Source organism: Cnephaeus nilssonii (genome assembly GCF_951640355.1).
Source record: "Cnephaeus nilssonii genome assembly, chromosome: 12".
In the NCBI taxonomy this organism is placed as follows: Eukaryota; Metazoa; Chordata; class Mammalia; order Chiroptera; family Vespertilionidae; genus Cnephaeus; species Cnephaeus nilssonii.
The window spans coordinates 12,192,640-12,220,157 of NC_137083.1; the positions used below are offsets into that span (position 1 = coordinate 12,192,640).

Sequence of the window (27,518 nt, forward strand, 5' to 3'; positions counted from 1 at the left end):
TATTAGAACCAGAAACACTTATAGTCTTTAATCTCATTTCCAAATGATATTCCAAGTAATTTCCCAAAACCATGAAAAACAATGTGTATGGCAAAGTTTACATTACTTTTTTTTTTTAAAAAAATGAATATCTGGGGGGAAAAAACTCTCAAATGTCCAATAATTGACAGATGTCTGTACAAATTATATTACCTTAATAAAATAAATAGGTGAACACTATCCCTTTATGTAAATGTTTGTACAAAATAACATTAGGTACAAAAGAAAAAACTCAAATGCCCTGTCAATTGAGGGATAGACAACTCTGCAAACTACATTCCTTCATAAAGTAAGTATGCAGCCCCGTTCTTTTATGTAAACGTGAACAAAATGCCAGTAGAAAAAATGAAACCCAAAATGCTCTGCATGCACACACTCTAAGCTTTACACCTGTAGTAGAGAAACATAACCATTTCTTGAATACAGGGGGAAAAAATGATTCTATTGTCAAGATCTGGCAATGGCTTTAATTAATAACTGGTGAGTTCTTATTCTGATAAGAAAGGATGGTGTCTTAGTCCATTTGGCCTGCTAGGTAACAAAATACCATATAATAGGTGGCTTATAAACAAACTTATTTCTCAGTTCTGATGGCTGGAAGTCCAAGGTGATGGTGCTGGCAGATCTGGTGTCTGGTGAGGTTCTCACTGCATCCTCACATGGTAGAAGGGGTGAAGGTCTTTCTGGAGCCTCTTTTATAAGGGCACTAATCCCCTTTATGAGGGCTCTGCCTTCGTGACTAATCACCTCCCAAGGCCCCATCATAAATATATTTGGGAATTAGGATGTCAATATATGAATTTTAGGGTACACAAACATATAGACCATAACAAATGGCTTGATATCAAGCCAAATCTCATCATTTTGGAAGGTGTCCGTCTACAAGAGTTAAGCTACCCCAAATGCAGATAAATTCATTTAATGTGCTAAGAGGTACATTTTAGATAGTTTATCATGGAAAGTTCATAAGGAATTTCTAGGAGGCATTGCTTGAGATTTCTTTTAATTTTTGTTTTTGCTTCATGACCGACATGTCATTTGGTTATACCCTCTTTAAAAATTAATCTGGGCTAATATTATGGAATTTTTTCCAAAGTCTTTTCTATAGTACTAGTTATATTAGATATTATGGAAGCAAAAAGTTACATGGTAAAGTAATATTGGAGAAAACTGGGGGCAACAAAGTCAATCATGTGACTATGGCAGGATTCTCCATAGATTTTAATATATAACATATCTGGGAATTCCCAAGGTGAAGGGGATAGAGTATACACATTTCTCAAACTAATTTGACCCTTTTATCATAAAGCATAGCATTGGACTAGAATTCCAAAGAACAAACTCTGGAAGATGCAACACTGCAGTATAGGAATTGGGGGTTTAGAATGCACACTTGGCCTGTGTTGCAGGGCTAGACAATTGCACTCTATGGGTATTCACTCCACCCATCTGTGCAGCAGCGGTGCAGCCTTCTCTTCAGAAGTCTGTCCTAGTCATCATCCTCAGCACTCCTACTCCCAACTGCTGGTTGTTAAGGCTAGTAGATCTGGCCTTATATAGGTGACAGAGAACACACTCCAAATATGCTCAACATATGCTCGTGAAATAGTTTCAAAAAATATTTATGGAGACTTCCAGATTAAGACTGAGTGAACCAATGCATATAATTTCATTTACTTTAAAAAGTCCATGAAAATTATAGTAAACTTCTTTGTTTTTGTTTTTATTTTATCCTATATACTAGAGGCCTGGTGCATGAATTCATGCACAGGTGGGATCCCTTGGCCTGACTGGCCGGCTGGGGGAAGGGACCCCAGGAGGTTGGTCAGCCGCTCTCCCTCCCAGCCCCCTCACACAGATTGGGGCCTATCGGGCAGAGAGGAGGCCAGCCGGCAGGGGGGAGGGATCGCAGGAGGTTGGCCGGCTAGGGGAAGGGGCCATGGGAGGTTCCCTGTGAGAACATACTGATCACCAGGAGGCAGCTCCTGCAGTGAGCGCCTGCCCCCTGGTGGTCAGTGTGTCATAGCACCTGGTTGACTGGTCGTTCCAGTTGTTCGGTCATAATGGTCACTTAGGGATATATATATATATGTAAAAGCATAGGTCAATAGGGGGCATAGGAGCTGAGATGTTAGGAACATTCTGGAAAGGAGATGGATAAAAACGATGGATCCTAACTAGCTAGAGACACTAGAGCCCTACCCTGGCAGTGGAGAAAATAGCCCAATTTACACATCAGAATCCTCAAAAGGCTCAGGAACTCAGTACCAGGCATGTATGAGGCAGGGGTGGAGTGGGGTGGGGGGTTGCTAAATCAAGGAAGATGGAGTGAAGGGGAAGACACAGTTGGCTACCTAGATCCTCTCCTGCCCCACCCCTCTTCCTTCACATGCTAGGTAACTGCCCTCCCTCCTCCTGGCAGAAATCCTGAGGATTCTGAAGAAAGGTAAAACAGGATTTCTGGCATGCAAAACATAAGTATAGCTGAGGACTGGGTACTATTCTGAAAATTGGAAATGAGTACTTTTATCAGTAAGGGTCTCAGCACACAACAGGCCCCCAAGGCTTCCCCTGAGGGGGAGTTTAGGGCAAGGACTATTTACACAGATGTGGGTAGGGTTATGCAAACCTCAATAGGGGGGTACCAGGAGCCAGCAATAGCAGAAGCATTAGCACTCCCAACCCTCCAGGAAAGGGAAGGGCCCAGCGTTACAGGTGCCTCCACTGGCAAACCCAACCAGTCACCAAGAGCAAAGTGGCTCAGAGGGTACCGTCCTTAGACACCCTTGTCCTCAGTCAAAAGAGGGTGGGAAATGGATCTAGATAGGCGAGCAGAGAATAACCAGCACAACCATCTTGTAAAACACTGACTCCTCAGTCTAGAGCTGCTGCCCCCTCCCCCACCAGGCCACCAGAACACTGACAGCAACTTTCCAAGAGAGTTCCCAGCTGAGGCTGAACATGGCCACATTCTGCCTCCTTTTTTTCAGTTCTCACACTGTAAACAGAGTGTCCTTTTTGTGGTCTACTTCCTGCCACATTTTTTTTCATATTTTCTGTGTCTTTCATTGATGATTTTGCTGTTTCAAATGGCCCCCAAGCATAGTGCTGAATCGCTGTCTAGTGTTGGCAAGTACAAGTCTGCGGTGTGCCTTACAGAGGGAATGCTTGTTAGATTTGCTTCATTCAGGCATAAGTTCTTAGACTTGACACCAAAATGTATTCCATAAGAGAAAAATGGAATGTCTTAATCATAATTTAATACTTTTGCTGTGCAAAAAGATCCTGGTAAAAGGATGGAAAGCTATGCTATATACTGGGAGAAAGTATTTTGCAAACCACTTATCTAACAAAGAACTAATTTCTAGAATACATTAACTAAAATTTCAACAGTAAAATGATAATCCAATTAGAAAATGGACAAAAGACATTTCACCAAAGAATATATAGAGATGGCCCATGAGCACAATAGAAGTTCAATGTCATTAGCCATTAGGGAAATGCAAATTAAAACCACAAAGAGCCCTGGCCGGTGTTTGAGCGTTATCCCATGCACCCAGGGGTGGCTGGTTCCATTCCCTGTTGGGGCACATGCCCAGGGGGTTGGGGTTCAATGCCCAGTAAGGGGCGTGCAGGAGGCAGCCGACGGACATTCTTTCACATGGCTGTTTCTCCCTCTCTCTAAAAAAAAAAATCTATTAAAATATTTAATAATTTTTTAAAAGAAATTGGGCGGCCTAGAACAGGAATCAGAGGCCCAGTGGTTTGGAAGGGATCCGAGGTCATTTAGTTCAACCTCCTAGCCTCTGTTGCTTAACTTGGGGTCGGGAGAAAGGATGCTCGAGTATCAATTCCTATCCGAAGAAGTCCTCACCGATGCACTCTAGGTACATACCTATTCAGTAAATATGAAGAGGAAAAACCCATGAGAACTCGGGGGCTGAATTGGAGGGACAAGGGCGTCAAGAAGAAACTTTCCAGGAATATAGTGGAGCAGAAAGGGGAGCCAGGTGGAGGGAAAAGTCTACAGCTGGAAGCTGTGGTGATCACACCAACATTCTAATATTCCAACCACATTCGCTCACTGGAACATGACCTTCACCTGGGTTAGATGTGGCGCAATCCGGTCTAGAGGTCAAAGAATTTGCTAATCGTGTGACAGCGTTGCTTCCTAGAGGCTGCCCTACACACCCTCCTGGTTCTCCGAGGCAAAGAGACTGGCGTTGGCAGGAAAAAAAAAAAAGAAAAAAAAAAGCCGGCAGGTGAGGGGCCAGAGCTACAATCCCGTCTCTGCCGCGCCGGCAGTGCCTCTCCCCGTCCTGGGGCGGCCATCAGGGGAGGTTGGGAAGGTGACTTAAAGGGTTGGGGAAGGAAGGTCAGGTGCACGTGTCCAACTGTTCCAACGCCTGACTCCAGGCTCTCTCTCCGGGTGCAGCTGGCACCAGACGTGAAAGTGTGACCAAGTCCGTGCAAAGGTCGCCAGCTGAAGGGAAGCAGCCAGGAGACGCCTCTATCCCGGAAGCCAAAACGCCGTCCTCCAAAGGCAACACGTCAGCGAGCCCAAGAGCCGTTACCTTAGCAGGATAACGCCCGCGATCCACCTCGGGACTCCACTCCACCCTCCCCCACGGCACGCGCATGCACACAAAGGCCGGACCGGACGGTGATGTCAGCCCCGCCCGGAACCTCTCCCGTGACGTACGTCTAGCGGGCTGTCGTAACTGCCCGGCGGAGAGGCTTCCGAAGGAAGGGCACCTGTGCGGTGCACCCTACCCTGCTAGCAGGCGTGCGCGCGCTGGTCGCGGACGCAGGGCCCCCCGGCGGCTAGAGCCAATGAGAGGCGGCAACGTCATTGCGTATCGGTAGGCCAGGCCGCACGTCGGGCCGCAAAAGGGCGGAGCGAGTTCGGTTGCACCAACACCGGTACTTAGGCGTGGACCGGCGTGTCCTTGGACTTAGAGAGCGGGACGTCCGGCTGGCGAGTGGGGGAACCTCCGAGTCGCGCGCGACCAACGAGCGGTGAGCGCAGGGCGCGGAGTCCGCAGCAGGTGGCAGCGGGTGGACGCCGATCCCTGGGGGCGCACGGCAGCGTGGGGAGCGCGCGGGCGGTTGGAGGCCTGCGCCTGGGATCTCCGGGTGGAGCCCGCGCGGGCAGGCCGGGCCAAGAGTTAGGAGCCTGAATTGGGGCCAGTCTCAACCCGGTGGGCTACGGCTTGAGATGGGGGCGGGGGGGTCCCAGCCAACTAGGTCAGGGCTCTGAAACCCCCGGAGGCTGCTTGGAAGCAGACCCCAATGAACGTGGCCTTCCTGTTGTCGGGGCCGAGGGGCTGCGGAAATGATAGGACTTTCCGGGGGGAGTGGGAGGAGGTGCGCAGCGCTCCACATTCTCCTTCAAAGAGCGTCAGAACTGCTGCTTCTCGGATAAGGGGTAATTTTGTTCTGACCACCTGTCTGTTCACCCCTAAACCTGCTAGCTATGGCATCTCAGGAAGTCTTCGTCACAGTCTCCTTGAAACCGGCCCGCCGGCCCGGATGGGTGACCTCGTGGTCGCCCCCAGGGATCCCAGAGCTGGAGAACGGGGTTTCTGGGAGACCTCGCAGCCCGCCGCTGACCTTTCACCCACAGCAGGGCAGTTTAGAGTGACCTGAGCAGGCTGAGTCAGCCACGACCTCTTCGCTCAATGTACTTTGTCTCATCTTTAGCGAGAGGGGTGGCTTTAAATTGTAGTCTGAATACATAGGCATTTTTAGTTGGGATTTCTGCGATTTTTGGCTTACCATATTCACCTTCAAACTTCACTTGTGACCTTGACCTCGTCTTTTGAAACAGTTTCGACTTAGGTTCCCGTTTTGCTTACTTGGGCTGTTAACTTTTCCCTCACTTAAACAGAGGTGTGTTTTTAAGGAAGTTCTTCCAAATAGTATTTTGGTACGAAAGCGTCTATTGCAAATGTACTAAGTGAAGGTTTAATGTCATAGATTTGCAATGGTTTGGTAACGAAGTGATCATTGATGGATTGGTTTGCACTATATTTTTACTTGGAGGAAAGACTTAATAAATTGAGTCTTTTGTTTTTAGATTTTAAAAATGGGTGATGTTGAGAAGGGCAAGAAGATTTTTGTTCAGAAGTGTGCCCAGTGCCATACTGTGGAAAAGGGAGGCAAGCACAAGACTGGGCCAAATCTCCATGGTCTCTTTGGGCGAAAGACAGGTCAGGCCCCTGGATTTTCTTACACGGATGCCAACAAGAACAAAGGTAAGAGGGAGACAGTTAAATAACTGAAGCACAAATTCCATGGATGTAACCTATGGTAAACCCTTCAAAAGGAGTGTAAAATACTGAACAGCACATCTCTTCTTATTTAGGTATCACCTGGGGTGAGGCTACACTGATGGAGTATTTGGAGAATCCCAAGAAGTACATCCCTGGAACAAAAATGATCTTCGCTGGCATTAAGAAGAGTGCAGAAAGGGCAGACTTGATAGCTTATCTCAAAAAAGCTACTAATGAGTAATAGTTGGCCACTGCCTTATTTATTACAAATGTCTCATGACTTTTTTTATGTGTACCATATTTAAATTGATCTCATACACCAGAATTCAGATCATGAATGGCTTATAGAGCATTTCTTTCGAGGCAGTCCTGATTTAAATAAGATTGGCTTGTGGTTAAATGAATATGGTCAGCTTTTTGAGCTTTGATGATAATTTTGGTTCAGCAACCCTGTCACTGTCCTCCCTTCTAAAAATATGGTTGGACTTGATTCCTAGTGTTCAACTTTTCACAGAGGTGGTGAGTGCCACCTCAAAACCTGTAGGAGACTGGCTTATATTTAGATTTATATGACTGGTTGTATTAATATGTTTCAATTCTGAGGAAATCCCTTCACTGTCTCTTAGACCTGCAAGACTTGCTTGTGTTTCAAGTTGTGTTCATTAGCCTGTTAAAAGGAAGGGCTGCAGATAAGCCGGCAGTGACCATTTTATCTTTTTTGGTCCCAACTATGCCAATTTAACAAAATTCCCTGTATCTAAACTGTTGCCTTTTACTGAATGAAAGGCATTTTAGTGTGGTTTCTGTATAATATCAAATAAAGAGTATTTAACACTTCTACATTTTATAGATGATCTTTAAGGTCAGGTGCTTTTAAAATTCAGAATGACAAGATATAGTAGCAAACTTTGTGAATTCTTTAAGTCATACTACAGTAAGTTATAATTCTGGATTGTCTTGAATAGCTATTCATTGACTTTATATGTGTGTGATTGGTAATGGTGCTTTTGCCAGCTCACTAGGATTAAAGTAGAGAATAGATCAACACAAAATTGTAAATTATGTCATCATAAGGCTTAAGATAATTAAAAACAAAGTCACAGATCATGATTTTGCTAATGTGCTTGATTTAATGCCTGATGCCCACATTTTAATGGTTGAAAAGTACAATAGCCCCAAATGATGCAGCAGTGTTACTAATCATACTACTAGCTTACATTTACTTGTCCTCTGTGACCATTGGACTAAATTGTATTTGTGGTACAATGCAGAAGATGCCAGGTTTAAAATTAGATCATATTTAGAGTAGGGGTTGGCAAACAGCCCATGGGACCTGTTTTGGTAAATAACCACTTTGCTGGAACACAACCACATTTATTTATGTCTTCTCTAGGGCTGCTTTCATGCTACATCAGAACTGAGTAGTTGCTATAGACTGTATGACCCACATTGCCTAATATACAGACTGGCACTTTATAGAATAAGCTTCTCAACCCTTGGTTTACAGGAGAGCTTTGCACAGTCCCATTTTTGCTATCTGAAGAATAGAAGTAATCTACCTCATAAGATTGCTATTAAGCATTCATTGACATCTGTGAAAGCTCTTAACTGGTAAGCACTGAAATATTCATTTTATATCCAGGTCAAATTCCTTGAAAATCACATAAAAAATTACCACTCCCATAGTTAGCAGTGACCTGCCATGTCTATTCTTTTTATTCTCAACTGTGTCTGATGCTCTCTAGAACATTTGACACCCTTGATTATAATTTTTTTTACCATCCTGAGTTCAAGTTTCACACATGGAATAAAAATACATTGGCATAAAATCTTCATGTACATACAGCTATAATCATCTGTTGGTGATCCAGATACTTCAGCAAGGCATTTTCCCAAATTCGAGTCCCATAACTTGAATTGCTTTATAGTTAAAAGGCGCATTCACATCTCAATTTATCCTCACTACCTCATGGAACAGGTACAGTAAGTCTTGTTGATAGGTTCTGCAACTTGAGCTAAATGGCATATAACAAAACCAATTTTACCCTAGATTACTTGACATAAACAAGAGTGAAGTTCCTATGGCATCTCTTCTAACAAAATGATGTTGTTATTCACAGACCCGCTGTGCTGTCCCTATTTTGTACCTAAGTTAACAGGCTCAGAGGTTGTTACAGCCAAAGTTTGCACGGGAGCATTACTTTGGGAGTATCACATGTATGGACCCTGCCTTCTAAACTCCACGTAAACTGTGTCATCTCTGTTTTCCTCTTTACGGAACTCACATGTCTTTCCCTACTAGAGACGGCTCTCTCCAGGCCTCTGAACCTCTGCAGCCCTCCCAGGTGGAGCCTGCTTGTTCTTGCACAGTGTCCACAAGAGGCTTTGTGGTCTTGGCATCTTCCAGGTCATCACTCTTCCTTTCTCATGCAGAACTGCCTGTGTGAGATTCAGGACATCTTTATGGGCCCTTTACTGTTTGTACTTCTGGACCTTGATCATACACTACAACTTCAGCACCTAGCTTATATACTTCATTCTCTCTCTTTTTTTCTTCTTAAATTATAATGGTAATAGCTTGCACACAAGTGAATGAATGACCCATCCTTAGTGCCACTGTAGCCTCAAACATTTTATTTGATTTTTAACTCTTCTCAGCACTTTTCCCATGGTTGGTTGAAATTTAGACTTGTCATTGCTTCAAGAACCTCCCCACGTCTGAAATTAGAAATCCCACTCCACCAATCTGATTACAACCTCATATCCCTCCAGCTCTCTCATTTTTATTTCTCTTGCTGATTCAATTGAACCGGCAGACATGCTGTGTCTGTCCTTTTATATATTTACTAGTGGCCCGGTGCACGAAATCATGCACATTGAAAGGAAATTAATTAGAAGAAATCTTTTATTTTTATTTATTTTTAATATATTTTATTGATTTTTCACAGAGGAAGGGAGAGGGATAGAGAGTCAGAAACATCGATTCAGCTGCCTCCTGCACACTCCCAACTGGGGATGTACCCGCAACCAAGGTACATGCCCTTTACCGGAATCAAACCTGGGACCCTTCAGTCCACAGGTCGACGCTCTATCCACTGAGCCAAACCAGCTAGGGCTAGAAGAAATCTTTTATCATCACTATTCGCCCTTTCTCTATAATGGAAGTGTCAACCAAATTCACGATTGACAATGACAGATCAAAACACGCGTGCGATTGGAGCTAGCCAGAGCTGTATATGTATCGTGCATGTGTGAGTCAACTTAGCCTTTTATATATATACTAGAGGCCCAGTGCATGATTGAATCATGCACGTCTAGGGTCCCCTACATGCTTTTGCTTTTCGCGGTGAAGCTGGGTGCCTGTCTGCAGGTGCACCAAGCCTTTCAGAAGCCTCCGGCTAGCTTCTGAAAGGCCTGGTGCCAGAGCAGACAGTCGCCCAGCTCCCCCACTTTTGATGGTCCACGGCGGCTGAGGGGGGCTACCCTGCTGTTGAGAGGCACAGCTGGCCGGCAGGGATGTACAGCCCTGCCCCGTCTCCTCTGGTACATCTGCCACCGGCTGTTTCTGGTTGAGCTTCCGGATTATTAAACCACAGAGAGCTTCCAGAGGTGACGTCACAGCAGCACCCCCAGGACCACCTCGGCGTGCGGCGACGGCATGGCCCCCTGGCGGGTGGGAGCGGGTCTGTTAAGGCCACGCTTCCTCTGACCAGGGGGCTCCGCGGCCTCCCAGCTGGTGTGAGGACAGCGGCATGTTCCGCAGGCCCGTCCCTGTGCCAGCAGCCAGCAGCCACCGGAGTCCGGGACATTCCGGGCCCCGTACCTGAGCAGTCGGTGTGTGAATTAATGCACCCGGTTCTCATCCGCCTGTCCCGGGGACGTTGGGTTTCTGTTCCGGCTCCTGTGGGCGCTGCCTGGAGCATCTGTGTTCCGGCTCCCGTGGGCGCTGCCTGGAGCGGCCTTGTGCATGCTTTCGTGACGCACGTTTGCAGTTCTGTTCCGAGGGTTGACTTCCTGGCTCTTGGGGCGACTAACTTCGTGGACCGGCCGACGCTGGCTCAGCGGGTCTGTTAAGGCCATGCTTCCTCTGACCAGAGGGCTCCGCGGCCTCCCAGCTGGTGTGAGGACAGCGGCATGTTCTGCAGGCCCGTCCCTGTGCCAGCAGCCAGCACCCTGCCATTGAGAGGCACTGCTGGGTGTCCGCGGCAGGCCCCCTCAGTGGCCGTGGATCTGGCCGTTGAGCGGCACAGGGGGCGGGAGTCCCGCCCCCTGCGCCTCTCAACAGCAGGGTAGGCCCCCTCAGTGGCAGCAGATCCGTGCCTCTCAATGGCCGGATAGGCCACCCAAGTCCCGCCCCCAGCCTCCCGCCACCCAATCGTGGGCGTAGCGGAGTGATGGTAATTTACATGGTACTCTATTATTAGATAGGACTAGTAGCCCGTTTGCACGAAGATTCGTGCAATAGACCTTCATTCACTTGGCTGCCTGCACCAGTTTTCTGCTGGCACCGGGGACCCAGGCCTTGGCTGTGGCCACCGCCTTCTGCCTTTTTCAGGGTCGGGGCTTGGCCCCGGGCAGCGGCCTTGGGCTCAGCCGCACCCAACATCCCTGCTAAGGATCGCAGGAGCCGACCCCCAGTGGTTTCCTGCGATCGGTGCAGGCTCCCCGCTGGTGCCCAAGGCCGGGAAAGCCTCCGCCCCGAGGCTTTCCCGGCCTTGGGCTCCACCACACCCCAACGTCCCTGCAACGGTTTCCTGGTGGGCGTGGTTGGTGGGCGTGGCTTGGGCGTAACGAAGGTGCGGTCAATTTGCATATTTGTCTATTATAAGGTAAGATATAGAATAAACTTGCTTAATTAGACCAGCTTTCTGATTTAGCTAAACTTTTTCCAGCCCAGTGAAGCACCCCAACTTCTCTTTCAGGTAATTGTCAGCAACACAGCAGTAAATATCAACATGAAGCATATTATTGTAGATCACTCAGGGAAAACAAAGGGTAAAATATTTAACTGCAGCAGTGTTTGACTATATTCTGTGCAGTGAGAAACCTGAAGTCATTTTCAAGGTCCACCATTCTTATTTTCAGTTGGGTCAAGTTTCTAAGCTTTCTAAATCTCCATTTTCCAGCTCATGAAAAGAAAATAGGATTCCACGGAGTCTCCTATCTACCTACTCCAGGACTTCTGTGAGGATCAAATGAGATGAGGCAAGGGAACACGCTTCACAGACATTTGGTTAAAGTGTAAAGTGTTTCCACCTGGCTATAAAGAAAGTTGTGTTCCTGGGCTGAATGACTGCAAGGAGGCTAGTCACTAGGGAGAGGAAGCTGGGTGTTGCTATGTGACATCATTACCCGGATGGTTGGACACTTATCATATTAGCCTTTTTTTTTTTTTAATATATTTTATTGGTTTCTTACAGAGAGGAAGGGAGAGGGATAGTCAGAAACTTCGATGAGAGAAACATTGATCAGCCGCCTCCTGCACACCTCCTACTGGGGATGTGCCCACAACCAAGGTACATGCCCTTGACTGGAATCAAACCTGGGACCTTTCAGTCCACAGGCTGACGCTCTATCCACTGAGCCAAACCAATTAGGGCCATATTAGCCTTTTATATATATATAGATTCTCCCCCAGTCTTCCCAGGGGTTAATGTAGAAGTTCATCATGTTCTTCAAGCTTATCTTACCCCTAGCTTCCCTTCTCAAAGCACATGCCCTTGCCTCCCATTTCAGATAATGAATTCTCTACTTCTGACTACAGGGAAGGTTGTTCACCATCACTTACCTTCAACAATGCTCTTGCCCTAACCGGTTTGGCTCTGGATAGAGCGTCTGCCTGCGGACTGAAGGGTCCCAGGTTCGATCCTGGTCAAGGGCATGTACCTTGGTTGCGGGCACATCCCCAGTAGGGGGTGTGCAGGAGGCAGCTGATCAATGTTTCTAACTCTCTATCCCTCTCCCTTCCTCTCTGTAAAAAATTAATAAAACATATTTTTAAAAAAACAAAAAACAATGCTCTTAATTTAAATATGGTTCAGAATGTTCAATTGCACCAGACAGCAGCTCCAGATGTTACATATGCTGCAGTGTGGTCAATCTGATGTCCATCCCAACCCCCTTGTCCTCTGCCTCCCCTCCCTTAGAAACTGGAAGAGTTGAATGCTGGCTTTCTTCTCTGTGCAGGAACTTTGCCTTGGAACTGCACTCCCAACAAAACAGATAAACTGCATATATTCTAGAAATTACATAGTTTTTATTCAGTTTAATGAAATTGTCGCTACCAAAATCAGACCGGGTCACTACATCTGCACTGAGTTGACAAATCTTTTTAGTTTGGGGATAATAGGGGAAATCTATAGATAATTTTCTAAGTCACCTGCCCTGAGTTGGGACAGACCGTGTTATAAGATGAAAACTTGATCCTTTTTCCTAGTGAGTGTTGGAGGAAGATAGCTCAAGGTCTGAGCCCTCTGCTGATACTACTTAATGGAATCTTGGGCATATTAACCCTTCTGTGCCTTAAGTTTCCTCATTTGTAAACTGACATTAAATATATTTACCCTTGGTGTCGTTTTGAGAATTAAACGATAGAATGTATTTGGCACATTGTCTGGCACTCAGTAAACACTCAAATGTTAGCTAATTTTTGGCTCCATCCGGGGCCCAGACCACCATGCCAGGGCTCACACCTACATCCAGGCCCTGACTCAGACCTCCAACCAGGACCCAGACCTCCATCCGGGGTCCCACTCTGTCCCACCCCCAGATTGTATAGACAAGACATTTGACAAAGTGAAAATAGGGAACAAAAAAAAAGAAAGAAAGAAAGAAACAGGAGAGCTTCATTGGCTCCTGAAATACTTTAGGGGAGGAAGCTGCTAAAAAATATTTGCCTGCACCAAAATGTGTTGCCTCTTAGTGTGTCATTTGTTTCATGGACTGTTCTCCAGGAGTCTCTCATGTTCTACTTAATCTTATGAATAGACAGAGGTACTGCTCTAGAAAACAGGGCCATGTCTGGGTGATTTTTCAGGGATGCTTGTATAATGAACAGCCTTGGAAGAGAGAGTGTTACAGAAAACCCGAGAAGAACCAAGCAACGCTTAGAGAGATGGAGTTACAGTTTTTATTATTATTATTCTTACGCACGGGCCCAGAGGAAAATGTCTCTCAAATTCTGGGCCCCAACATAGAGGAACTTTCCTATTTATATGTTTTTACCTTCTTTGTCTCCCAAATATGGGGTTCTGTTCCGGTCCTCTTTGCAAGTTCTTAAAGAGCCCCTATGTGCTGGGGCTTTGAGACCTCGACCATAGGCGTGGCCTGGCGCCAGCACTGATAACTTTGTCCGGGGAAGGTTTAATGGCCTCTCTGAAGTGGGAGTAGTCTTATTTTCCTTATTATTTAAGCAAGCAAGCATTTACAGAAGCCAAATAGCAGGGTTAAAATTTCAAACAGCAGTTTTTATATAAGATGGATGCTTCAATAGTGTGTCTCTCTGGGAAGGTTGGTTTACTGTCCATTAAAATAAAGATAATGTCTCCCAAAGGGGCAAAGGTCAGGCAGGTTTAGGCCCAATATAAAAGATTGGGTTCCCTATGTTCCATGTTCCTCATGTAATGTAATCCACTGTGTATGCAGGTATTATCTGACCCTCTGGTGTTGGCCTTTGAGAATTAGGGAATTGCTGATACTCTGGCTTCTGTTATTGCAGCAATTAATAAACTTCTGGATGTATATCTCAGCCCCAGATGGAGATCTGGGTCCTGGGATGGAGGACTGGGCTCAGGCTGGAGGCCTGGGCACTGAAGGGAGGGCTGGATTGTAGGATGGACGTCTGAGCACCTGATACAGGACTGGATACTGGGTTTGCGGTCAGGGTCCTGGGATGGAGTTCTGGGCCCTGGCATGAAGGTCTGAGACACAGATGTAGGTCTGAGCCCTAGATGGAGGTCTGGGACCCTAATACAGGACTGGATTCTGGGTTTGAGGTCTGGGACCCACGATGGACTTCTGGGCCCTGACGTGACGGTCTGGGACCCAGATGTAGGTCTGGGCCCTGGATGCAGGCCTGGGTCCTGGGAGGGCGGTTCGGGCCCCAGAGGGAGGTCTGGCTAGTGTGCTGGACCTCTGGGTTACGGAATGCTGTCCTGGACTACGGATGGAGATCTCGTCCCCTGATACAAGACTGGATTCCGTGTTTGAGTTCTGAGCCCCGGGATGGCCCTCTGGGTCCTGGCATGAAGGTCTGGGACCCGGATGTAGCAGTGGGTCCTGTAAGGGAGGTCTGGCCACTGGGGGGGCGGTCGTGGGCCCAGGACGGAGGTCTGGGTCAGGAACAGGACCTCAGGATCAAGGAAGGGTGGTCTGTAATATCCTCTTTGTTAGTGCTGAATAGTCTCCAAGAAAATATTTTGCCTGAAAAGATGGGAGTTTATTTTTATTGTTTGTTATTCTTATCATTATGACTATAATCATTGACATAATATTTTATGACATATGACCAAAATCAATGACAATGCTTTCATTTAAAAGCTTTTGTTGCATATCCTGGCCAAATTTTAGGGTAAACACTTTTAATTATGGTAGTCTAATTTAGTATAGAGCAAACATACCAAAAACAGGCATTTTTACAGCAAAGGGATGTGTGTGATGACTGCACATTATTTGAAAGATTTGTGTGGTTAATTTAAATGGGCTGCTTAAGCACTGGCAGTGGGTGAGCGGAAATACCTTTTACTCCATTCTGCAAAAGGAAAAACTGCAGCTAATAGAAACCCTGTAGTGTCTTTTATCTTGCATGTCTTTTATTTCCATCTGGCAGGTGGGATTCAGAGGGTTGGCCACCATTACATTTCTGACATATATGTTTGCTCATTGACATCAATGCTCACTTGTATTTCCCCTCCCAAGAATTGCTGTCAATGCCATTTTAAATAGGAACTCATTGGCAAATAATAGTAGGTTTGATCTCAGCCTGAAAAGATCTGACATGAAAGATCTATGCCCTAGCAGTTTATCTCTTAATTTAAATTTTTTTTTTTTTTCTCTTCAGCTCAGGTATCTGACAATGATGAGCAGTTTGTGCCAGGCTGTCAGGCTGAAAGTTGTTAGTATGACTCGTTTCTTGACATTGTCTGTGTTTTTGTTGTTTCCTTCTTTCTCTTTGGTTTATTCCCACTTCCAGGGTCTGTTCTTGCATTGTGTTGGTGCCTTGTTAGTTTACAGTCACGAGGTGATTTTACTTGTCACGTTGTGGCATCAGCAGAATTCCTGTGTGATCTGAGCAGAGCTTCGAATAGCAGCTTAGGAAAACTGATTGGATCAAAAGACAGTCCTGTTCCCTATGTTTCACCAATATCCTGGGAGAGGGAATGGTGGGAGATCCAGGAATATGCAAGTGTTTACTTCCATTTTTTTTTTCAGTACGTTCACAAGGAGAAGTCTGATGCTGATGGGAGACAGTCAGTAGTTAAAATCTGTATGAGATTATTTATTGTATAATATAAAAATTCTGGGCCAAACATTCATTGGCTTAGTATTATTTTACATTCATGAACTTTCACCTGCTTTACATTTTCACCTCCTTTTCTGCTTCCTGGTTGCAGTAACATAAAAGGAAGTAGCCGTTGGCATCTCTCAGAATTTCTGAAGTGTTTCTGACCCTCAGCCTGGCTGGGCCTGACTGTCCGAGACTTTGTGGGGAGTGATTCATGGGCACAGCCCTCCTGTAATTACAGTGAGCACTTGCCTGTGCAAACATGGCTGCCTCAGGGTTTACTCCAGATGTGTTGGAAGGCGCCCATTGTCCTCACTAGCAGAGAGGTGTGGACAAGGAACCCGGAAGGCTGGTCAACCTTGAAGCTCTGAAAGGTCAGAGCCAAGCACCCACTGTCTAGTTGAGACAAAGGGAGCTAAGCAACTTCCACCTTTTAGTTTTATGTAAATTCTTGCTGACTGGCTATTATTGGAATTGCCTGCCTAAAGGCTATGGGTGTATCCCATAGTCTTATAAAAGGGATCGCTAGGCCAGAGTGTCTTCCTCTTGAGCTGGGCTCCTGCCTGGCCCCCAATATTCCCAAAATGTATACTTTCTTGTCTAGCCTCTTTCATTTGTGTGCGGCCTCCTCCAGAGCCCGAACCCTGAACCTGAACCCTGAACCACGAGGGATGAGGGGGGGACACTCGCACTGATGTTTCGATGTTCGACCAGCTAATGGCAGCTATTGACTTGAGGTGCAAATAGTAGGAAAAAAAAAAGGGGTATAAAACGTCATCTTGATTATGAAACTGACCTAATACATTTTTGTTCTGTTAGCATCATTTAAAGCTCTAACTTGTTTAAATTTCCAGACCACTGGCAGTTAATTTCACAGGAGACAATATCAATGGTAATAAGAGATGATTGATACCTTGCAACTTATCAAACCCATAGTTTCACGCCTAATATCATAAATCTCACACAAATACATATGTTACTTCAATTAACAGATGTTTGTGAGCAGTGTTTTCAACGCTTACATTTGGTTTCTTAAATTTCTTGGGTTCAAGAGTCAATAGAGTTTTCTTCCAGACCCTTTCCCATGTTACATGCTTTAGTTCAGCTTTGTTAAAAATTGTAGTAAAATATACATAAGAGAAAATTTATCATTCTAACCATTTTCAAGTGTGCAGTTCAGTGGTATTCACATTGTTATGCCAACATCAACATTACCCATCTTCAAAACTTTCTCTTTCATACTGAAACTCTATAGTTATTAAAAATGACTCTCCACTCCCCCAATCCCCGGTAACTGCTATTCCATGGGCTTGATTTGTTTTTGTTGTCAATCCTCACCCGAGGATATTTTTCCATTGATTTTTAGGGAGAGTGGAAGAGAGAGGGAAAGACAGAGAAACATCGATGTGAGAGAAACACATCGATTGGTTGCCTCCTGCACAAGCCCCAACCAGGGCCCGGGCCCGAGGAGCCTGCAACCAAGGTACTTGCCCTTGACCAGAATCGAACCTGGGACCCTTTGGTCCACAGGCCGACATTCTATCCACTGAGCCAAACCGGCTAGGGCTATCAGCTTGATTTTTGATATGAGAAGATAATTTTGTGTGCTGTTTTATGTCTTAATATAGTTATTAGACATATGATTTCAAGAAACCTATTTAGCAATGATATAAATCTTAATTAGAGACTCTTAGAAATTTCCAGAAGGACAATAGCTAAGGATGATGGCTAGGCAAGGCATTCTTCTTCATTGAAGTGTGGAAGAGAATGGTCACATTCCCAACATTTCCCTTTCTGTAGTGTTCTGAGTTCTTTCTAAAAGCTAAACGTGTCACCTGAGTGGGAGAATCCATCTCAATGAGTGTTTTGCATCTGAAAAAATTGGTAATGATTCCAATACTATGCCAAATGCCAGGGTAACATAACTGCCTTCAGGTAATTTTTTACTTCTTTTCTTATTGGACCTCTTTTCTGTTTTTCTTATTCCTCATTTTTTCACCTCCTTGAATTCTCTTCTCTTGGTCACAGAGGTATGATTTTCCCTTTCTCTTTACACGCCTTTGACTCCTCCTCCTCATTCCACTCATCTTCCTTCCTCCTTCCCAGGGTTCTGTCTGCAGACCTTTTCCTCTTATTTTACCGGGCCATGCTAGAACTTTCTGTGATGATGGAAATAATCTGTACCATTCGATGCAGTAGCCACTAATCACATTGGTCATTGAGCACATGAAATGTGGCTAATGGGATTGAAGAAATGAATTTGTTTTTTTTAATTTTAATACTTTGAATTAAAAAGACACACGTGGCTGTTGGCTACTCTAGTGGCCAGCGCATTCTGTATGGCTACGTCGCCCACATTGTGATCTCTAGCCGGGGTCTCCACTCTGCCTCTATTGACTGGACTTCTTCCGTGATCCACCTCTGGGTCCTTGTGCAAATTAGAAAAATGCAGGCCCTCTGGACTCAGCTGAGCATCGGCATAAGACAGCGTTTACACAGCAACCCCAATCTTCAGTGTGCTGCCCACAGACAGGTCACACTCAGCAGGGCTGATCTTGAAATCATGATGTTCCCTGACTAACATCTGTCTCCTACTTCTGTTGCCTTTCTAAGTTGATGGCATCACCATCCAAGCTGAAAGACTGATTTATCCTCAGTCCGCCCAGTTCTTTACCATTAACCTCAAGTTGCTTACCAAGTTGCCGATTCTACCTTTCTAATAGATCTTAATTTCATGACCTTACTCATCTCTATTCACACCTTACTTCACACCCACATTCTGCCCCGATGGATCTTGGGAACCAGCCTTTCGATTGGCATCCTTGCTCTCAATTTTCCCTCCATTCAGTCCATTCTCTGCAGACGCATCTGCACACAGCTGTCTGACCTTCTTACTTTTCTCCCACAACTTCCTTCAGGACAAAGTCCTAATTCTTTAACTGTACGGAAAATCATTCTATAACCTAAGCCTGTACTACTGTTTCAATTTTAACTCCCGTCATCCCTGTCCCTCCCCGTCCCCCGAACTTGAGCCTTTCTAATTCTTCAGTTCTACAAACAGAGTGAGCTCTCTAATGCCTCTGTGCCTTTGCTTTAACAGTTTTAGAGTAGTCCCCTCTTACTTGTGGGGGTATACGTTCTAAGACCCCCAGTGGATGCCTAAAACTGCACAGTGGATAGCACTGAACCCTATATATGCTGTTTTATCCTCTGCATACATACCTGTGATAAAGTTTAAGTTATAAATTAGGCATAGCAAGGGATTATCAACAACAATCATAAAATTATGGAACAGTTATAACAATATGCTGTACTAAAAGCTATGTGGTGTGATCGCTTTCTCTCTCTCTCTCTCTCTCTCTCTCTCTCTCTCTCTCTCTCTCTCTCTCATAACCAAGATGATTATCAAGTGTCTAATGGGCTGGTAGCTTAGATAGGGTTCACACTTCATGCAGGATGGAGTGGGACAGCACGAGATTTCATTATGCTACTCAGAATGGTAGGCAATTTAAAGCTTATGAGTTTTTTATTTCTGGAATTTTCTATGTAATATTTTCGGACTTTTGTTAACCACGGGTACTGTAATCACGGAAAGCGAAACTCTGGGCAAGGGACTATTATACTTAACAGTAGGAAACTAATAAATGTTCCATGAATTAATATGCATGATCTTCTCAACTACAGTTTAGTTTCTATGGTAGCAGAAACTATCTCCTTTAATTTCCTCCACACTGCTGTTAATTACTCCTTCCTGACTGCATGAACCAAAGACCTCACACTATATCAAGTAATAGGGGTTTATGAAAGACTTCTAAGAATAGCACCATTCACAGGCTAAGGCAGCCCTTCCAAGGAGTTGTTGGGTTTTAACATGCTGTCATTCATGTAACTCCTCTTTTAGACTTTGCTTCTCTTTTATGTCTACACTAGAGGCCCCATGCATGAAATTCATGCAAGAGTAGGCCTTCCTTCCCCCGGCTGCCAGCACTGGCTTCCCTCTTGCACCCGGGACCCGGTCTTCCCTTGCAGCCCAGCTTCATTAGTAGGTCATCTGGAATGATGTCCGGTCTAATTAGCATATTACACTTTTATTATTATAGATCTGCTGTGAACTAGCTGACTCTTCCCCATTCAATTACCTGAGGGGGGAAATCCAATAGCCTTGCTAATGATCCCTAATAGTTAGAGCTTTTTATTTTATTTATTTACTAGTGGCCCGGTGCACGAAATTCGTGCATGGGGGGATGGGAGGGGAGGTGTCTCTCAGCCCGGCCTGCATTCTCTCAAATCTGAGACCTCTGTGGGATCGGGCCTAAACTGGCAGTTGGACAACCCCCTCGCAATCCAAGACTGCAGGCTTCTAACCACTCTCCTGCCTGCCTGCTTGATCACCCCTAACCACTCTGCCTGCCAGCCTGATCACCCCCAACTGCCCTCCCCTCCTGGCCTGATTACCCCTAACTGCCTCTGCCTCGACCCCACCACCATGGCTTTGTCTGGAAGGACTTCTGGAAGGTCTCATGGTCTAATTAGCATATTATCCTTTTATTAATATAGATTTATTTTTAATCCTCACCCGAGGATATTTTCCCATTGATTTTAGAGAGAGTGGAAGGGAGAGGGAAAGACAGAGAGAAATATCAACGTGAGAGAAACACATGCCTATGATAAAGTGCACTGTGGATAGCACTGAACCCTATATATGCTGTTTTATCCTCTGCATACATGCCTATGATAAAGTTTAACATAGGGCCGGGGGGAACCTGCAATCGAGGTAAGTGCCCTTGGCCAGAATCGAACCCAGGACCCTTCGGTCTGCTGGCCGATCCTCTATCCACTGAGCCAAACTGGCTAGGGCAGTAGAGCTTTTTATTTATTTATTTTTAAATATGTATTTTTATTGATTTCAGAGAGGAAGGGAGAGGAAGAGAGAGAGATAGAAACATCAATGGTGAGAGAGAATCATTGATCGGCTGCCTCCTGCTTGCCCCCTACTGGGGATTGAGCCCGCAACCCCGGACATGTGCCCTTTACCGGAATTGAACCTGAGACCCTTCAGTCCGCAGGCCGTCGCTGTCAGGGAGGCAGTAGTTGGTGGGCCTGACAGGTGCTGTGATTGGCATGTTTGTTAAGCATCTTACACAGAGTTCAAAATGAATGTTGGTTTAAGTCAGGGGTTCTCAAACTTTTTAAACGGGGCCAGTTCACTGTTCCTCAGACCGTTGGAGGGCCAGACTATAGTTTAAAAAAAACTATGAACAAATTCCTATGCATATTGCACATATCTTATTTTGAAGTAAAAAAACAAAATGGCAAAAACACCCACATGTGGCCCATGGGCTGTAGTTTGAGGACTGGTTTAAGTTATCTGAAGGGGGAGGAAGAAGAATTTAATGACTATGTATAAATTAATCCTGTTTAGAGTATCCTGGATATTTGTTTGGGTCTTAATATTGAGCTAGGGTACAAATGTCCTATTCTTTGATTTGTAGCTGTCATTGCCATTTTGAGATTCAGGAAGTTTGTGATTCTGTCCCTCTCTTCATAGTTCCATGCCTTTTACCAAATAAAGTCAACTCGTTTCTGAGGTTCAACATTTTCTCCAGAGGAATCTAGAGCTTTGACACTTTATTTTTATTATTTTTATTTTTTTAATGACACTTTATTTTTAAATGCTCATTTACCAGAGCAATATGTCCTTTTCTCTCTCAGAATTATTCAGGAAGCACCTTTACACAAAGAAACAATTTTACGTTGTCCTGATTCGGCCTTGTAGTATTATATTTGTCTTAAATCCATTATTTAATTTAGCATGCATTTTAAAATATATAATTTGTATACTATAAATATGCTACATATTATCAGCTCAATTATCCCTTCTAAAAGGCCTTTGAGGTAGGTACTATTATTTTTTTACAGATTAGAAAATTTGAGATTAGGAAGGTTAAATACATTATCCAAGTTTGCACAATTGGTGAAAATAAGAATGGAGGTTTAAAATCCACCACTGTCAAGTACATCCAAATTACATCATTTTTCAGACTCTGTCAAAACACAGGGCTGCCCTAACCGGTTTGGCTCAGTGGATAGAGTGTTGGACTGCAGACTCAAGGGTCCCAGGTTCGAGTTTGGTCAAGGGCATGTACCTTGGTTGCGGGCATATCCCCAGTGGGAGGCAGCTGATGGATGTTTCTCTCTCATCGATGTTTCTAACTCTCTATCCCTCTCCTTTCCTCTCTGTAAAAAATCAATAAAAGATATTAAAAAACAAACAAACACAGGCATTATCTAAGGGTCACAGGAGGAGACGTGACTCCCAGCTCTCCTCTTCCTCATGACCCCTTCCTCCCCCATTGCCTGTATTATCTGATGCAATTGATTGAGTTCTCTCTGGTTCCATTTTTCCATCCATGCAACATGTGTTGATGCCTAACGTATGAAAGTATTTCTTGGAAGCACAAGAATTACATGAATGTAAATTTAGATGATTTAATAACAAGTTACAAGATCCAATATTATTGAGGAGCTCGGGAGGAAATAAATGGGGAAATTACAGTGATGGAAAAAGTTGGATGAGAGAGACAATAAGGGATCTAAAGTTTCACATTCTTCTCAGTTCCCCACAAATAAGAGATGTGTTTAAAAATGTGTTTGGAAAAATAGGTAAATAAATACATAACTAAATAAGTAAATAAATAATTAGATAGATAGATAGATAGATAGATAGATAGATAGATAGATAGATAAAGCTTGGCAAATCATGGAAACCAGCTGTGCTTTGCAATGAACACCAGAGGGCACTAGACTCCATAGTGATGCACAGGCCTTCAAGGCACACATCACAGCTAGATATTATAAATATCTAATAAAAATATAAATATATATATAAACATATATAATAAATATATAAAAGGCTAATATGCAAAGTGTCCCAGCTTGTTCTGCGTCTCCGCACCTCCTACCGGTCTCAGTGTGCTTTCTTCTTTACTTCTCTAGTTGTAGGACTTCCATTCAGCCAGCTTTCCAGCGGTTCTGGATGATGGTGGTTCTGTATTTTAGTTGTAATTTTGATGTGGTTTTGGGAGGTGGCGAGTACAGGCGTTTACCTATGCCGCCATCTTCCCCCTCTTATTTGGAGAGAATTTTCTTTTTAAAAGGACAGTATCCTTATAACATTTGTTTTAAAAATTATCTTAAGTAGCACTATGAGTTTAGCAACTAACATATGACATTCTGTATTTTAACGTTTTAAAAATCCTGTGTCTTCCCTTTTGCCAAATGTATCAAGATTTCCCACTCTTGCCTCTGGTCAGGGCCAGTACTCCCCAAAGCTCCTGGTTTCACTAACGCTAATTATTCTGGGTGTTTTGGTGGTTCAGCTGTTTAACCAAGACAGAAAGGGCTTCAGGGGGAAAACCCATTTCCTCTGACTCTTCATCCTTTTCACCTTTTGTCTTCTCTCATCGTGTTTTTGCCTGGCGTCTCGAGTTAGACATTCACAACCCGGTATAACATAAGGTCACGCCTACCACCAGGTTAACAATTACTTCAGAGCTGCCCACTGAGTGAACCGTGGGATTTGGAGCAGAGCACAGAATCGCTCAATGGGACGTCACCTCTGACATTAGCTCAGAGCTGGAAGGAAGTCCAGGAGCAGAATTGAGCAGGGAAAGGACGTTTTCCTTGTGAGGGCTGCCAAACAGCATCCATGCATCCTTAAAATTAAGCATTTAAAATTATTAGTATTTAAAGAGGAGAAACCATCTATGATTTTTCCTCTGGGCTACAATCTGAGATTTCCGGTCTTCACTCTTTCTTCTTCTCCTTTTGGGTCTGTGAGAAACACCCCCATTATCCAGAGAAGACTGGGGGATGGGCCCAAAGCTCGTGCCTGCAGAGGGATAGCAAGCGCCAGCCCACAGTTCAGTGTGGCATCAGCAGTTGCAGCCTGTGCCTGCGTCCGAAGGGCATCTTCCCAGTCAGGACGTCCCTAGGGCACGTGAGAAACCAAGGGTGAGGGCGGTCCATTGTTCAGGGCCTCCTTCTGAGCTTGTTAGACGTGTTCAGAATGGGACAGGCTCTGATGCCATCAGAGTTAAAGCCTGCGTGTCTTCTCCCGCCTCAAGGAGACCCTTAAACATAGGCCAGTAGTCGGCAAACTCATTAGTCAACAGAGCCAAGTATCAACAGTACAACGATTGAAATTTCTTTTGAGAGCCAAACTTTTTAAACTTAAACTTCTTCTAACGCCACTTCTTCAAAATAGACTCGCCCAGGCCGTGGTATTTTGTGGAAGAGCCACACTCAAGGGGCCAAAGAACCGCATGTGGCTCGAGAGCCGCAGTTTGCCTATGTCATAGGTCATTAGCAGAGAACACTTGCAAGGCTCCAGGGAAAAAGGCACTCAGAGTAAAAAGGATTAGGATATTTAACAGGCACACTTTGCACAGTCCAAGAGGTTGGGGGTGAGGGCGGAAGCACTGCTAAGTGCGTGGGTGCGCATATATTATGGCAAATAAAGGTCCTCTATGTAGTCAGGTCTCAGTCGGCAAAGCAGGAATTAGCTCCACATGCATTAGCCATTCGAAATGTTTGGAGTCTCTCGACAGAATAGAAAACGTTCCTGTGCACACAGAGAGGTTGGAGAGGGTGATGGGCGCTACCTGCCAAAGCCTGGGAGCTGGTGGGTGGAGAGGGTCCTCAAACACTCTCGCTGGGCTGCAGCGGCACAGGTGGATGGCTGTCTTCTCCCACCCATGAAAGATAAGGCTGACTGTTGGACCCACTGCACTCATCAGCTTCAGGGTCTCTTCTCTTCCCATCACTGCAATTTTCTATGTATGGTCTCTGGAGCTGGACTGCCCGTGTTCCAATCAAGGTCTCCCTAATTACAGCTTTTCTGTCTCCAGTAATGGAAAATCTAACTTCTTCGCCTTAGCTTTGCTAATGTAGTTTTTGACCTGGTTCTGGCCTGATTCAACAAATGAAGCTCCCTTGCTGTTCTCTGCCAAAGACTTGGTCAAAAAGACCAAAGCTTTGTGACCTTGGAGAATCTTTGCGCCTCAGTTTCCTTACAAGAACCATATTGATAATATCTACTTGCTAGGGTTGTTGTGGAAGAACATGATGGGACTGTAAATTTTAAAAAGATTTTTCATTGATTTTTAAAGAGACAGGGAGAGAGAGAAACACTGATGTGAGGGCAAAGCATTGATAGGCTGCCTCCTGCAGTCCTTTTACCGGAAATGAAGCCCACAACCCCAGCATGTGACCTGACCAGGAATCAAACCAGCAACCTTTGGATGCATGAGATGATGCCCAAGCAACTGAGCCACACGGACTGGCCAGGGTTATTTAGTTTTTAAGTTAGAAAAAAATGTCCCCTAAAAGTTCCTGGAAGTCTTCTGGCTCTGGAAGTGGAGGAGCCATCACTTCACCTTGGGAGGAGTCTTCCTTTGTTTTGGGAAAACCACCAGAATGAACACATTTAGTTCAAAAAGGCAAGTCCCCAGCATAAATGCATATAACCATTGCATATACCAATGCATCTAATCTTCCTAACATTTGAAATGAAAGTTCCATTTATATTTTTTAATAAATATTTATGTAGCACTTATTGTGTACCTGGTATTGGTCTAAGTGCTTGGCAATATTAACCCATTCAATCTTTTTAAAAATATATGTTTTTATTGATTTCAGAGAGGAACTTGCCCCACTCCTGCAAAGTATTGCTACTTCGCTGGCTGCTGTAACTGAGCCTTCACCAGGCCATCTCACCATTCTATCAAGCCAGCTGCTTTAGGATGAGTGGGAGCATGGTAAGACCAATGCCAGATGTTACGAATGCACTTTGCTCCAGATTGTGAAACAGGGCTAACTGGTGGCAAATCAATGCCCAGGTGGGCTACATTCTGAACTTGGATCATGGCTAAGACATCACTGTTGCGTGGGTTCATTGTATTTTCTCAGGGAACTCTCATATTATACCTGCTTTTAAGAAAGCATATGCCTTAAAAGATTATTAAAATGGTAAACTATATGTTATGTACATTTTACCACAATAAAAAAGTTATATGAGAGAAGAAGATTTACTTCTGACCTTCCTGTTTCCAGCTGCATAGCATATCAAAGAAAGAACTTTAGCTATTACCTAAATATTTTGATTATTAAACACTTACTGTTTATTCATTTATACCTCAGCTTATTTCAGAAAGAATTTAAGGCAAATGAAAATTTAGGTAAAATATAGTAAGGAAATTGAAGTAGTTAGGTAAGAACTTTAAAAAAAGATTATTTTCAAAAAGATTATTTTTAAAATAATTTGATAATTTAAAAAATGATAATTTTCAGAAGATAGTTTTCAAAATAGGATAGACTCATGACATAAATACAGATCAAAGTGAAAATATGTTAAAGATTTTTTTTTTTAAAGATTTTTATTAATGAGGAAATTGGTCAGCAGTTTGAGGGAGAAGTTGAAGAATAGACATATTTATAGCTCAGGAATATTGAAATGAATGTACAAATGGAGGCAAAACTGGCCTCTTTCACTGTGGGAGAAGAAAGTCAATTAAACATCTACTAGGCAGGACAGAATTTGCATGTCTATACACAATAATAATTATTATCTTAACTTTACTGAGTCACAAATGGCTTCCTTATAATCAGATAATCCCAGAGGGGTGTCCTCTGGAGTACAGACAATGCACAGTTTTCAGTGGAGCATAAATCTTTCCCTGCACATTAAACAAATCAAGAATGAAGCTAATACAAAAATACATACAAGGGAGGAATAGGATGAGAATTCTGTTTTCACAAAGAACTTGAAAACATAGAGGGTTGCCAGCACTGTGCTTCAGGTTTTATTTGCCTCAGACTCCAGCTGGGAAGTTGATTTGCGAGTCCAACTCATAAATTTTTATTTATCTTCTAATCCGTGTAATATCACATATGTGTGATGACCTTTTATGGTATTGTTATGGTAACTACTTCAGGGTAGAAACATTTTTTCCAGCTGTGCGAGTTTCTCACTTTATCATTTTGGATATTTTCATTTATTTGCACAGTTTATTCTTGTCATTACTTTTTTTTTTTATAAATATACATTTTATTGATTTTTTTACAGAAAGGAAGGGAGAGAGATAGAGAGCTAGAAACATTGATGAGAGAAACATCGATCAGCTGCCTCCTGCACACCCCCCACTGGGGATGTGCCCGCAACCAAGGTACATGCCCTCGACTGGAATCGAACCCGGGACCCTTCAGTCCTCAGGCCGACGCTCTATCCACTGAGCCAAACCGGTTTCGGCTATTCTTGTCCTTACTTAAAAGAAAGACTGAGAATACGGTGTTCCCGTGACACATAATGGCATTGCATGAGCTGCATCTGGGGAACTGTAGATTCTTGAGGAAGAACTTCTGTAGCATCGAGTTATTGGCAGAAAAGATGAAATTTCAAACTGTCTTGAATATTGACCATGGGGGTCTTGGGAGAAGCTATAAATTAAGAGCCAACCAATATTCACTGGAAGTGAACACCTGATATTGCCCTTATTCTATAGTTCAAAGTCATAACTGAGACCCTCTGTTGGCCAGAATCCTTTCCAATCTTCCTCTCAGATTATATAGCAAAATAATTGTTTGTAACAGCCCACGCCACTCATCAAAATTCTGGTCAGGGGAGAACCCAAACCCCCTGAATT

The 27,518-nt window shown here is 44.1% G+C and overlaps 1 protein-coding gene across 1 annotated transcript; it reads left to right on the forward strand.

Annotated features, from left to right (window-relative positions):
- The first annotated feature begins 4,936 nt into the window (after positions 1-4,936).
- On the forward strand, positions 4,937-7,424 carry CYCS (cytochrome c, somatic). The gene is made up of 3 exons (XM_079785680.1): positions 4,937-5,058; positions 6,119-6,296; positions 6,407-7,424. The coding sequence occupies exons 2-3, from the start codon at positions 6,128-6,130 to the stop codon at positions 6,553-6,555; spliced, it is 318 nt and encodes a 105-aa protein (XP_079641806.1). The 5' UTR covers positions 4,937-5,058; positions 6,119-6,127; the 3' UTR covers positions 6,556-7,424.
- The last annotated feature ends 20,094 nt before the right edge of the window (positions 7,425-27,518 follow it).

Excerpts from the sequence above, each read along its gene's own strand:
- CYCS (XM_079785680.1), top strand. The coding sequence starts at position 6,128 with ATGGGTGATGTTGAGAAGGGCAAGAAGATTTTTGTTCAGAAGTGTGCC. Across the intron at positions 6,297-6,406 it reads GGATGCCAACAAGAACAAAG|GTATCACCTGGGGTGAGGCT; the intron begins GTAAGAGGGAGA and ends CTTCTTATTTAG.